The 15,003-nt window shown below is 41.0% G+C and overlaps 1 protein-coding gene across 1 annotated transcript in view; it reads right to left on the bottom strand.

Moving 5' to 3' along the window:
• Positions 1–7,292: 7,292 nt before the first annotated feature.
• Positions 7,293–15,003, bottom strand: part of LOC145410441 (putative acetylcholine receptor chaperone) — a 67,167-nt gene continuing 59,456 nt past the window's right edge. The window contains exon 4 of the mRNA XM_080280592.1: positions 7,293–7,551. Coding sequence (XP_080136718.1) covers positions 7,363–7,551 — 189 coding nt within the window. The 3' untranslated portion in view covers positions 7,293–7,362. The remainder of the gene's footprint in view (positions 7,552–15,003) is intronic.

The raw sequence follows: 15,003 nt of genomic DNA, 5'->3' as shown, positions 1-15,003 counted from the left end.
TACAAGAATCAATTACACTGTAGATCCATGCTTTACATACTACTATACATGGGTAAGGTTGTTGCTGATCAGTGCAAGGTACCATTACACGCAAAAGGAAGAGAGACACAGCATATGAGTTGCTTCTGACAGAGAAGCTGCAATGGGGGACTGTGCAAGACTATGCAAATGATTGCATTTTCAGTTCCCCCTCCTCTTGCCTACTATAGCATCTCAGTTCTATCCTAATAAAGATCTCTAAACCCTTTCTGCTCATCTCTTACCAAGTGTAGTCAGATTCAAACGTTGATTTGCCCAGTACCCCTGGAGAATCGTTCCTACTTCATAACTATGGCTCATCAAATTTTATGCAACCACTGCTGAATGTTAACATCATGGAGCAATTTAGTTCTGTCAAGCAGAAACAAACTGACTTCCACCTCCCCTCCTCCCTCCACTGCAACTCTCTATACAACTCAAAACATGAGTGCAGGGGTTAAGGCAATGACTCTCTTCTGTGCTCACAACTATAAAGTACATTTAGTGTACCTTGACACTATTCTGTGGGTGAATGTCACACAAACTACTTGGTGTCACAGTGTGCTTATTATCATACAGTATTTTATATTATCAAGGCTAGATATGAAAAAATTACTTTGGTTACTGGTACTTAGCTAGTTCATGGAGTTAACTAGGTTATGTCAATAGATGTGGAGGGAAATATGCTGCAAGAAGAAATGAATTATTCCTGACTGACCACAATGCTCCATCCTCAAGTCAAACCTGGACTCAAAAGGATTTTGTACTTTTAATGAATTTTCTTTTACAAACATCTTTTTCTTGAAGCAATATAATTAACCTGACATGCAATAACAGGAATAATCTAGTCTTATATGCAAATGCTCTACTTATTTTGAATTTAACAGAAATCTGAGTACAGATCAGAATTGAGCAAAGACTGCATTTCTTTTTTTAAATAATGACAGTTTTTATAAAGACAGGGCAACAGTAACTAAGAAATGTGTGGCCAATCAACACCATCAATCACAACATTCAGTTATCTGGTAAAAACTTGTTGCTTAGTTTTCAAACTATAGTTAACCTCCTCAGCTTGGAGATATTTCTGATTTTTATTCTTGCTTTATCCAGATATTTTTATTCAGCTTAAGAGAACACCCTAGTAGTGATGGGGTTAATGAATGGTGCATCTAATACCTCTAGTCTGATGCTCTCTCTTATGTTGAGTTATTTGGAAACAGCAAAAATAAAAAATGCCACTGGACTGAAGAGGTTAATATCAACCTACTATTCTCTGCTTTATCTCAAAGGTACACTACTGTACAGAAAGAAAAGCTTAGAAACTTCTATACTACATACTGGATAAATAAAACTGCTTCATCAACACTTAGCTAGTATGAATTATGGAGTGAATCCTTTAGTATACAAGACCTTGTTTAGAAATTATAGCAGTATTCCATGTGGCATGAGAGACTTTGTACTGCCTCTTCCTTTCCTTTGCAGTTTATTTTGGCTCAAACATACAGATGTGACAAAGATTAGGTGGAGTTCAGTGCATCCTTGAATGCAAGACCTGGGAGGGCTAGGTTTATGATGGAAGAAGAGGAAGGATGGGATTGGAGTATACTGGTGTTGTGATGGGGAGAGGTAGTCTGAGATGGTCCGGGCATGTGGAACAGATGGGGGATGACAAATGAAAGCAGAAAGTGAGAAGCGTGAACACTGTGGGTTGGGTTGTGAAAGACAGACTGAAAAAGACCTGGGATGAGGTCACAGAGTATGGCCTTAGGGATAAGGGACTGAATACGGAAGCTGCTAGAGATCGAGCAGCATGGAAAGCTGCCATTAGGTGACCAAGGCTGATGTATGCAAGCATGTTGTAGTCTTTATAAATGAAACAAAATGAGCCGCACACAATGTTATGCACTGTAAATCTGTTTAACCCCTTAAGACCAATGACATTTCACTGATTTTTTTTTTTTTTCCCTCCAAGTGATTTTCTTCACTTCTGGGGAAACATCTGGTAATGAGGGGGTTAATGGAGACTACATATATCTCCTTTGGACTGAAAGATTTATGAGAAAGTGAACAAAATAGTCTGGAGATAGCAAGAATGTTATATAAAATGTGTCATCGGATTCAAGGTGTTATTGCTGACATAATTTCCATCAGTAACATATAAGAGGTTTATTTAAGTGTGATGTGCAAAATAAATCAGAAAGAGAGAGGCACTGTGAAGTCTCCAAAGCCAACTAGAAATAAGGTCCAACAATACAACCCATGAAAAAAAAAAAAAAAAAAAAAAAGTTACACTTGCATATGAGAGCTACCCTACATTGATATATATGGTATGTCATAACAGGAACAACTTATGATTTGTCCTCTACCTTGGTCTACGTTTACTTAATCTCCATTCCCTCCTGCCCAAAAGCCAGGCTTGGATTAGCGACATTTAACGTAACCAAAACAACAAGAACTACAAGCACACATGATCTACCTACAGTAGTTATTTTGGCACAAGCAGCAGTCAAACCATAACTCATCAGCTTTTACCAATGTATCCATTTCCGCTCATGCCCCGTTGCATAAGGCAGATTACGATGTACAACCAGTGACAAAAGTTTCCCTACTATTCCAATGAGTTTAATTCACATTTATGGTATACGTCAATTTTCTCCCGCCATATCACACACACATACAAATAAATCATCTATTGACAGAGAAACATACCAAGTATCTCTTTACCTCAGAATATTAGCCAGCTGAGGAAATTAAAAAGTAGGATACAAAACACTAAACAAACTTTGGTCCCTGATTGTACCACCTGACATCAAATCTTTCCTCAACGGCTCCTTCCCACATTCCTACAGTTAGTGTCAATAATGTGTTCCAATATATCATAACTTCTTCGAGACATCTAATTCTGTAAACTAGTGGAAATGACATATCAGCTTTACAGGTAAACCTGACATAGCAATTTTCGGCAATTTACTGAATTTGGTTATTTACTTTACTGATACAGGTACTGCTGTTGGTGGCTGGTGGCAGCCATCATCCACTCACTTGATGAAGTGCTACCAAATTCTTTCCCCTACTTCATTCTGAGTCTGCCCTCCTGTCTTCTTACTTCTCTCTTTTTTTCCTCTCACTTTTTATTACATTTCTTTCCACTTCAGGTGGCTCTACACTGAGTGACAAGCCTACTGGTTTCATGCAACTTGGAAAACCTTTTAAAATGCTGAATGGTAATCATATATCAGAATTACTGGGTGAAGTGGAGCCTGCTATGGAGACCCTGCCAACTGCGTGGAGAAACAAATGTCACATCCACCCAGGAACCAAACCTCCACACTTCCTTGTGCCAAGGTTCTATAAAACACAAGGGAATATCAGTTCACTGCATGAGATAGCCCTGCAAGGATGACTGCTTGCCTGCAGCCAATGGGTCTGCTTGGCCAGATAGACTCTGGTTGATCAATAACAACTAGTCGCAGCGCACGACTCTGAAATTGTCATTATCACATCCTGGCAACCTACACGTCAACAGTGCCTCTGATTTTGTGTATAATATGCGTGTGATTCGTGTACAATATGTTCTTGTATAATAATATCCATCCATCATCCAATCCTACGTTGCCCCATGAGAAGCGTAGGAGCCCGGGGCTAGGCAAGTTGCTGACATTTAAGATGAGTGGCATTACGTGAGCAATACCCCAACCACCCCTTGGATATAAACCTTCACCGGCTCAATCTGACTGGAGAGCCACAATTACCCACTAAACCACCAGGCGCCATAATTTGGTTATATAGTTACTACCCATCGTAGTAAATGGTTTCCTGGTGTACAGCAAACCATTTAGCTTGTCACTCAATGTACAGTCACCCATAGGCAGAAGGAACTGGAGAGAATGAAAGAAAGACAAAAAAGGGCCTGTAAAGTCACCCGTAGGCAGAAGGGCGAGGAAAGAATAAAGTAAAAAAAAGACAGATGAGGAAGGAAGGAAAGGAGGGAGGAGAGGAAAGGGCAAACACCCAAAAGCAGCACTACATTGAGTGAGTGGATGGAGAGCATTTATGTACAATATATTAGTGTATAATACGAAATTGGACGCACTGTTGACAGGAAGGTTGCCAGGGTAAAATAATGACAACCTCAGAGTCGTGCGCCATGGCTATGATACTGGACAGAACAGTTTATCCAGACTGTTCTAATCAGACTGGGGAAGACCTCTTACTGTGATGAACTAATGGAGGCTAAATCTAATCCCTCAGGTTTCTTCACTAAGCTCAGTAAAAATGTCTGGAGATGGTATAAATGAGATAAAAATACAGTATCAAACTGAAGAGGTAGCAGTACAAAAAATAATTTAATAAAAAGGTAACACATACTGAGGACTTGATGTAATGACAGTACTTAGCATTAATCAGTTTGGGGGGTCAAATCTGGATGGGAGGTCCTCACTTCACCTTTTTTTTTTTTTTTTTTATTAGGATCACAGTAAATTTGCCAGTTTCTTCCAATTTACAGTAACAGTTTGTGAGAAATGCTGAGATATTCTGAAAAATATCCCTGGCCCATAATGATGACTGTCAATAGTACTGTCCAAGATGAACATGTTTTGACCAGGTTTTTACAAACTAAAAACAAATAAAAACCATGGACCACTGATGTCCATTATCCCAACAATAACAAAAATCTCTAAAATGTGAAAATGCTGCCCTCCACTGCTACCAATCTCAAGAAATCATTCCCATTCTGCATGATTTAGCCCCTTCACTACTAGATGTCCTTTCTGAATTCAATAAAAGCCTCCTGATAGTAGTCTAAATAAGAACTAAGTCATGATGGTGTGGGAGTTATAATTTCTTGTGATTCACAAGAAAATTTTATATGTCTGAGATGAGTATTTGATAGTATTTTTGTATTTGTTTTTTATATTCAACCATAATCCAGATGCACATCTCAAAGTTATGTCACTCAGAATATTGCCAGTACACATCTTACATTTTAACCCTCTCATGGTCAAGACAATTCAAATATTATATTCCAACTAATACCTGATGATTTATTTGAATGAGACAGTCATAGTGACCTGAGTGCTGATACTGGTGCTGTTAACCCTGTCACGCTTGACACATCTCAGTATTATTATTCCAGCTAACACCAGATTATATTATTCAGATGAAAGTGAGTCACAGGAGCCTAAACGTTGTGTAAATATTGACTGAGCATGTAATTCTGACAAATGAATGTAAACAGTGAAGGGCTAGGGAATATTGCACTAAGCATATTCAGCACACCTTCAAATACCCTGCATCTGTATTACCCCTCAGATCCTAGTGATATACTTTTTGGCTTTCTCTAGCTGCGATAAATTTATTCAGGTAAGAAAGGCCCACTGTACTGAAGGGGTTTAATAATGGCTAAATTGCATCTAGCTCAACCAGTCTGAAAAGCCAGAAAACAGGCTATAAATAGGGTAAAATCATCAGGGGATGGCAAGAATACAGTAAATAAGAAATCAAAGGTTCAATGAGGTAAACTCACAGAACTGCAAGTGTACAAATGGGAGTCATTCTCACTGGGTCTGTGCCAAACTCTGGCATCAATCCACTAACATAATTTTCACTCTATTCTTGTTACCTCCATACTATTTTATTTACCTTGGGAGACCTTTGGAACTGGAGTTTAGATATAGCCTTCATTTACCCCTTCGCTATAAGAGGTTTCCCTAAGCTGAATGAAATCACCTGGAAGTTGCAAGAATACATCAATACATGTCACTGGATTGACGGGGTCAATTCTTGTGTATAAGGAAGTGGCAAAGGTTTTGATTTTTCTTATACAAAGTTACTTGACGTCATACAGTTTAGTTCAACAATTTTCATTTTGGTATGTACTAATAATGCTGACAATATTCCACTGAATAAAATTAAGCTATTCTTTTTCATTAATACCATAAAAATGAATGCAGCATGATGCCTTCAAACAACTAATTATACTTGCAGAGAGTGTACAATGCTTTTAAACAGGTATTACACAGGCACTTCTCTAACACACACAAAGGCATTTGCTACCAATGACTACAAGTTGAGTTTACAACAAGGTATAGATTCAGAGCAGCTTCTGGAGCTGCATGTTTGCTGTAGTAAAATACTGGTATGCTAAAATCAAAACACTCAATGTGGTATGATAAAAAGAGAGAGAGAGAGAGAGAGAGAGAGAGAGAGAGAGAGAGAGACTAATTTTAGTGCCACTTTTTGCATTAATTGCACTGGAGGAGGAAAAATACTAAGACAAGAGTGACAGCAGATATGGAAGTGACAACAGTTACCTAGAATGCGTGAGGGCAACTGGGTCCTGGTTCCAGCTTCTGGCAGCCAATAACAGTAAAATTTGTCTTACATGTTACATAATTTTCTTTCTGACAAATGTCTATTTGCTGCAAATATACTACATCAGTATTATATACTCCTTATTTTATTATTTTACATTGACTATGTATGCTGATATAGCATTTATATTAACAAAAATAATGTATCCGGGGGGTGGTTGGGGTTGATTGCTCATGTGATGCCCCTCAGGGATGAGTGAGGCTGGTCACTCTCATCTTAAATGTCGGGACCAACTGCCTAGCCCCGGGCTCCTGCGCTCCTCGTGGGGCAATGTAGGGTTGGATGATGGATGGAAGGATCAGACAGAGCTTTACAACAGAGCATCACACTTATCAAATCAGTGTAGCTGCGTTGTCTCCAACCAAAAAGCCCAAATGATCTGGGATTCTCATCTTTCTAGGAAAAAAATGTTGGCTGCTTGTTATCAATGAAAGAGAGAGAGAGAGAGAGAGAGAGAATGCTGTTGTGTGTGCTGAAAAATTGCCCATGTAAAGCTTGTTTGACTTGGCACAATAAAAGATTAATGGTAATGCTTCATAACAAGCTAAATTTTAAATATATATAATACTCTTGACAGATGTGATATAAATGTAAAAATAAACACTAACTCTATATGCCTTTCAATCTGTAGGCATGTTTACTATCTAACCCTAGCTGTTTATCTGAAAGGTGCTGTGATGTTTAACAACTACAACTGTGTAACAGCTTGTAACCACAAAAAGTTCAGATCATGTTATCCTAATCTACTGTACAGTATGAATTAAAAAATTCCTCATACCATCACTATATGGTAAAATCATACATTACCTCCCAATAATTCAATGTTTATCATAAAGAAGTAATAAATAAAACATATAAACATCAGCTTATAAAATGTGGCACTAATCAAACAAAATTTTTTACAACAACCTTCCTGCTACAATCCCCCTCTGACTTTGGACACTTCAACGATAATTGCTGGAGGTGCCACTAGAGGTCTTTCTTGGCCTTGTTGTGGTGGGGAGGTGGAGTAGCTGTGGTTGAGGTGGAAGGCATGGGCTCCCTGGTATCTGTGGGGGGAGATGTGGAGCTCTTCTTTGGCCCAAGCTTGTCAAACTTCTCCTTGCGCTGGATTTGGTACTCCACAATCAGGCGACAGGTCAGCATAAAGAAGAACACCTGGAAGTTGGGGGTGTATGAAATTTTCCATCATTACTTTTTTCCTTGCATATGTGTGTGAGTATATTACTCTGCTACATTGGTTCCACTAGAAAGTTTAAACAGCACACCAAGTTTCATAACATCTTTTCTACTGTGTCAGTATATGTATTATCTTTTTATGCACAGAATGAGCCAAAGGCTAAAATCACATAACAAAGTTGTTCTTTCCAAGAAAAAGGTATCAAAAGAAAGCCAAATTCAAGAGCCATTCATTTTGAGATGTCTAGCTACATTGCATTTGAAAGATAAGTACGTATACAGTATACAGTATGTACTGTAGTGGCTGGTTTGCACACATATGACAAGGGCATGCAGCTCTACCCTAAAGTCTAAGTAGCTACAGGTAGTCTACTTATGACTCACAATACATTTGAACCACTACATCATCTGCTCTGGCTAGGCAGACATATGGTATTGAAGCAGCCAACTATTCCACAACAACAGATCAGAGGTCCCAACATATCTGAGATGTCATGCTGCTATGAAGTTGCTTGAATGCAGGACACTCTCATCTTAAATGTCAGGACCAACTGCCTAGCCCCGGGCTCCTACGCTCCTCATGGGGTAATGTAAGATTGGATGATGCATGGATGGATGTTTCTATACTGCATATAATCAAAGCCAAAACTTTGCCTACCATTCCACTACAGCTGAATCTCCTAAACTGAGGCTTAATGAGACTGCATCCACGCTGCGATTTGAGAATTCCGTTAATTAGAAATAACTAAGCTTATGTGGCAAATTATTTATGGGTCTGTCATCTCGGAATAGTTGCCCCCCTTACCTCCAAACAACATCAAACTGGTCACCTGCAAACATTAACATCCTGGAAAAGAACTTAGCAATGCATATTGAATGAGAATGAACAATACAGTAAGATTCATATCTGACACTGTCTGATGACATTGCATGAATGGACAGAGGAAGGGGGAGGGGTTTCCGAGGCTTGAGGCAACTATGGCCTCTCAGCACAAGGCAAGTGTGCTGCTGCCTCATGCTGCTTCCTCCTCATCAACCTCCCTCAGGAACCCCTCAAAGCCTAGTGAGGAGACAATGAAAGCAGTGTTGTCATCACCCACACCTGCCTCCATGTTGTCGATTCATTGTTTAGATTAAATCTTTACCAAATGGCCACGGCCTTTCCATATTTTCTATTGAAATGAGTCTTTCACAGGTTACTTGTTATTATTCCTGGATTGCCACAGCACCTGGGCATTTTTATAAACTTACTTCTATCTATTTATCTATCTATAGCCCGAAGCCCTAATCCCGCAAAGGGTGGCCGCAGACAAAACGCCTCCAAGTCACTCTGTCACCCACCATTTGACTACCCTCCCCCCAACTCACCCCCCCCTCCCTCATATACCTCTCAACTCCATCCCTCCACCTCATCCTCGGTCTACCCCTCCCTCTCCCTCCCTCCACCTCACCTACATACACCCTCTTAGTCAGTCTTTCATTCTCCATTCTCTCCACATGTCCAAACCACCTCAGTGTATTTCTCCTAATCTTTTCAACCACATCCACATCTACCCCACAACGTTCCTTCACTTCTTCATTCGTCAGTCTGTCCCTCCACGTCACTCCACATGCTCCTCTCAAGTTTACTTCTGAATGCTAAAAATGAGAATTTAGAATGCGTGATACATGACGCATCCAGTCAGAGAGGTACTTGGTAAACAACACAGCCAGTTGGAGAGATCGTCGGTAAACACTGCTGCGGATGACCTGCTCGCTTCCTCAAATACCGCAAAATAGGTACAGTATCCAGATATTTTGTTTTTTTCCACTCACTTCTTGCAGTCACAATTCAACTGTTAACTATCTGTGTTACATATGTACCAAAATTACTTAATTTGAGATTGTGAGTTTGTTATAATACTGTATAGGTGGAATCACCATGCCTGTTTGGTAAAGAATTACCTCATTGAGTCCATAGTGGTGGGCAACTTTGGCTTTCTTCTCACTGCTCTCAATCCTGACTGCTAAATCTAACTTTCGGGTGTAAGTTAACGTTGGCTTCTTTTTATTCCCTTTCCTCGAAGAAGCTGTAGGCTTAGGAGCGTTACGATCGGCCATGGTAATACTGGGCAGGCGGAGGAAGCACGGGGGGTGGGGGGGAATCCTCTCGTAAGAAACCACACCGGAACCACACTTCAAAAATGGAGAGGAGACAATGCACTGAGCTGGGTGCCAGGGCGTCAAGTGCATGTAATTTCCATACTTGGTAAGGAAGAGATGCGCTGACATTTTTTTTTTTTTTTTTTTTTTTTTTTTTTTTTTTTTTAGAGGAAGGAGGAGCCCGCAAAACAGTTCCTTCCAAGAAAAAAACACAAACAATACAACAGAGAGCCAAATTCATGATCCATTCATTTTGAGATGCCTGGACACACTGCATTTGAAAGACTGGAGATCATGGGAAGTAGGCGATACAGACAGAGGGAGACAGTTCCAGAGTTGACCTGTTGCATAAATGAAGGACTGGGAGTAACGGTTAACTCTTGCATTAGAAAGCTGGAAAGAAAAGGGATGAGAGTTTGTTGCTAGATGGGTGCTACGCATCCGTCACAGAGGTGGAAGGGTGCAACCAGAGTTCAGACAAGCACTGACAATGGAAGTAGTGACAGAAAAGAGATAAAGAAGAAACAGTGTGGCAAAGAGACAGAGGTTGAAGGAAGCCAGTAAGAGGGGGAGAGTTAATGAGACGAAAAGCCTTTGACTCCGCCCTATTGAGAAGAGCTGTATGTGGGAAGCCTCCCCACACTTACGAGTTGTGCTCCACACAGGGGCGAATAAAACCCATGAATAAAGTCAACAACCGTGCAGCAGTTAAGAAAATATGGAGTCGGCTTAGCACACCTAATCTCTTGGAAGCAGATTTTATGAGAGATGTACAGTACAATCCCAGTTAACCGGGCGGCTTGGGGAATTTACCTTCCCGGTTACAGATTTTTCCCATAGTTCTGATATTCAAATCTATACAAAGACAATAATTATCACAGCAGTAAATACAATTCAGGTACTCACCACTCACATCAGGGGCCACACTAAGAGATTCCACCTTAAAAATTGCCTCATAAACACACACCATGGTCATAATGCACGTGCATGCAATGCCTTGCAGTACTGCAAAATGCACAAGTCCATTCTGTTAACTACCGAAGAATTTGTTGTATGGACTGTACTCATAAACATTGAAAACTAAAGAAATGAAATCTTGAATATTTATTGGTGAATTATCACGACACCCGTGCCCCCACATGAACTTTGTTTACGGTCCCGGCCCCGACTGACCGCCACCATTCCGCCACTCAGCTGTTTTGCACCATTCTGTTAACTACCGAAGTATTCGTTGTATGTACTGTACTCATAAAAGCGGAAAAATAAAGAAATAAAATCTTGAACATTTATTGGTGAACTGATGTTAAGACTGCACTGTAGAATTATCACGACACCTGTGCCCCCACACAAGCTTTGTTTACGGTCCCGGCCCCGACTGACTGCCACCATTCCACCCTTCACCTGCCAATCACCTGTTTTGCACAAAATAAAATACAGTACATGATGTACATATGAAGTGCAAGCATATTTTTTTTTCTTCCAACAAAGTAATCCTTCATTCCTATTAACATTTTTTTTTTTTTTCTGCCAGCACACATGCGTTCTAAGATGAATTTATGTGGGGCAAGTTAAATCGGGGAAAGCCCCAGGAATTGATGGAGTGTGTGGTGAAATGCTGAAGCATGGGGGAGAGATAGTAGTAGAATGGATGTGGAAGATGTGCAGATTGGCCTGGGAGGAAGGTAGAGTCCCGGAGGATTGGAAGTCAGGTATAATTATTCCCTTGTACAAAGGAAAAGGGGAAAAAGAAGTGTGTGGTAATCATAGGGGCATTTGTCTTCTTAGTATAATAGGAAAAGTGTATGGTAGGATACTTATAGACAGAGTTAGAGAAAGAAAAGAGAAATTAGTTGGAGAAGAACAGGGAGGCTTTAGGAAGGGAAGAGGTTGTGTAGATCAGATATTCATTCTTAGATCTTTAGTGGAAAAGTTTCTAGAGAAGGGAAAGAAGTTGTATGCGGCTTTCATGGATTTGGAGAAAGCATATGACAGGGTGGATAGACAAGGATTGTGGAAAGTGTTAAGAATATATGGAGTAGATGGGAAGTTGTTGAATGCTGTGAAGAGTACGTACGATGGTGCGAAGGCTGCAGTGCGTGAGGATGGTGAACTAAGTGAATTTTTCTCTTTGAAAGTTGGTTTGAAACAGGGATGTGTCATGTCTCCATGGTTGTTCAATCTGTACATGGATGGGGTAATAAAAGAGGTACAAGGTAGGGTAGTGGATGTTGGAGTGGCCCTGGTGAGAGAGGATAGTGTTTGGAAACTCCCTGTACTGTTGTTTGCAGATGATACTGTGTTGTTGAGTGAAGACGAAGGGGAGCTGCAAGGCTTGGTGGATGAGTTTGAGAGAGTGTGTAAGAAACGGAACCTAAAGGTGAATGTAGGGAAGAGTAAAGTGATGGTCTTTGAGAGAGGTGAAGTTAGTGAATGTACAGCGAGGTTGGATGGTGAGGAATTGGAAAATGTGAGTACGTTTAAGTATTTGGGTAGTGTGATGAGTAAGGATGGAGGTTTGGAGGGTGAAGTGCTTGAAAGGGTACAGCAGGGAAGAAAGGTTGCTGGTTCCTTGAAAGCAGTGATAAGAAATAGGGAAGTGAGCATGGAAGTGAAAAAGTTACTACATGACAGTATTGTGATACCAACTCTAACGTACGGAAGTGAAGCTTGGACATTGTTGGAAGGACACAAGTCAAGAGTGAGAGCAGTGGAAATGAGTTATTTAAGAGGAGCCTGTGGAGTCACGTGGAGAGACAGGCTGACGAATGAGGATATAAAGGAGCGTTGTGGTGTGGATGTGGATGTGATAGGAAGCGTTATGAGGAACACACTGAGGTGGTTTGGCCATGTGGAGAGGATGGAGGGTGAAAGACTGACGAAGAGAGTGTATGTGAGTGAGGTGGAGGGGGGAAGAGGAAGGGGGAGGCCGAGGATGAGATGGAGGGATGGGGTGGAGAGGTATATGAGAGAGGGGGGTGTGAGTTGGGAGCAGGGCAGTGAAATGGCGGGGGACAGGGCGACTTGGAGGCGATTTGTTTGTGGCCACCCCAAACGGGATTGAGGCGTCTGGCAATAGATAGATAGATAGAAGTTAGAGTCCGTCGGTTAGGAAGAAAAACACCGGCGTTTGCTGTTTGCTGATTTGCTCTCTCCCGAGATGTCTGTCTTTGAAACGATTTAACCATCTAATACTGAAATCACACTCGACTTCTATATCTTGCTTTTTCTTGTATAAGAGGACCAGAAATAGGTGCTCCCCTAGATCTTTCTAAGCAAAACCACTTGAACGATGAAGAGTATGCCTTTTTTCAATGGACTTACTTGTCTCGCTTTTTATGAAAAATTCATTGAGCTTGGATGCTTGGGCCTTGATATCATAAATCGTTGAATTTCCTACATTACATTCAGTCATCAGTGTTTTATAATGTTCGCCTTTTTCAAGTCTATTGCATATGTCCAGCTTCTGTTTCAAGGTAAGCACGAAACACTTACATTCAGTTTGCTCTTTAGGCATTTTGGAGTGTTGAAATTAACATCCATCAGAGCAACACAACAGCAAAAGAGCTTGTTTACTGTCTGGTGGTAAAAAGCAGACTGGTGATTTGTGGAAATTGTGGAGGGTGTGGAGGATGACTGAATTCACGTAGGGGAAAGACGGAAGAGGACGGCTGGTTAAGAGGATTTACTAGGGATTTACATTAGACAGAAATGCCTTCACCTCGCTTAGTCCGACTTCACCCAGCCTTGCGTGACACGATAAAATGGCGGTTTGGCGGTCCATTCAAACTGGCACACAGTTATAACTTACTGACATTTTTACCAGCCCTTGAATTTTCCCATTTTTTCTGAGTATTCCGTTTGTCTGGATACCAGATAGCAGGGATTGTACTGTAATATGATTTTTCTAAGCTTAATCCTGAGTGAATGCAGGATTGAGCTGGATATTATTACACATTAATGGGTACCCTGTGGAAGATTCTGTCAGGTTGATAGGTATAAAAACTGAGTTTCTGAAGCATTAAAAACAACAAGATTATTTTACCCCAGTCAGAGATACGAGCCAAGTCAGACATCAGGTGTACCTAACTGCTGAGATGGACGTCGTGGGAACCAAATGGAAAGGTGAAGGGTGGAATCATCAGCGTACATGTGGACAGGGTTAGATGTAGAGCTTAGAAGATCACTGATAAATAAAAGGAAGAGAGTTGGTGATAGGAGAGAACCCTGAGGAACACCACTGTTAATAGATCTAGAAGAATGATGGCCGTCTACAACAGCGCCTATAGAACAACCAGAAAGGAAGCTGTAGATGAAGGCACAGATAGAAGGATAGAAACTGTAAGAGGGCAGTTGGGAAATTAAAAATTTATGCCAGACTTGATCAAAAGCCTTTGAGATGTCAAGTGCAATGGCAAAGCTTTCATCAAAGTCCCGAAAGGAAGTTGATCAGGAGTCTGAGAGGCAGGTGAGAAGACTGCCAATGGAGCATCCCTGACGGAACCCATACTGACGATCACAAAGAAGGTTGTGAAACGAAAGATGCTTTAAAATTTTCCTGTTAAGAACAGACTCGAAATCTTTTGAGACACAGGATGTTAAAGCAACTGGACGATAGTTAGAGGGTTGGGAATGGTCACCCTCCTTTGGGACTGGCTGAATGAGGGCAAACTTGCAGCAAGAAGGAAAGGTGCACGTTGAAAGACAAAGGTGAAAGAGTTTACCTAGGCATGTGTAAGCACGGTTCTTGAGGACAACAGGAGGGACTCCATCAGGCCCATGTGCCTTGTTAGTACTGAGGCCAGTGATGGCAGAAACTACATCAGCTGAAGAAATTTTAATGTCAGCCATGAGGAAGTCAGAGGGACGAAGTGATCGAGGAACAGCACCAGAATCGTCTAAGGCGGAATTGGAGGAGAAAGTCTGAGCAAAGAGATCTGCTTTATCAGTAGAAGAAATAGCTACAGAGCCATCAGAGTACAAAACAGGAGGGAAGGATGATGAGGTAAAGTTGTTAGAAAGGTTTCTGGCATGATGCCAGAAAGAGAGGGAAGAATTCAAGTTGGAGAGTTGAGAGCATTTAGTAAGGATGAAATTATTTTTTGCAGAGCGAAGACTGTAGCACCAGTCGAACAGGGCAGTACTCCTGAGGTTGATGGCAAGCTGGTGATAGGGAGAGCTGGAGCTCCTGTTTTGCCAGCCCTCAGGACTTGATCCTGACCATGTCCCTTTGCTGAACATTTTCAGTGCATTCATTTACACAGAGTGTAGGCCAGCATGCTCTCATAATAC

This window comes from Coenobita brevimanus, chromosome 85, assembly GCF_032717465.1.
Source record: "Coenobita brevimanus isolate Jiangsu-jjx chromosome 85, ASM3271746v2, whole genome shotgun sequence".
Lineage (NCBI taxonomy): Eukaryota > Metazoa > Arthropoda > Malacostraca > Decapoda > Coenobitidae > Coenobita > Coenobita brevimanus.
The sequence above is the reverse complement of the archived record's forward strand: the minus strand, read 5'-3'. Positions and strand labels throughout refer to the sequence as shown.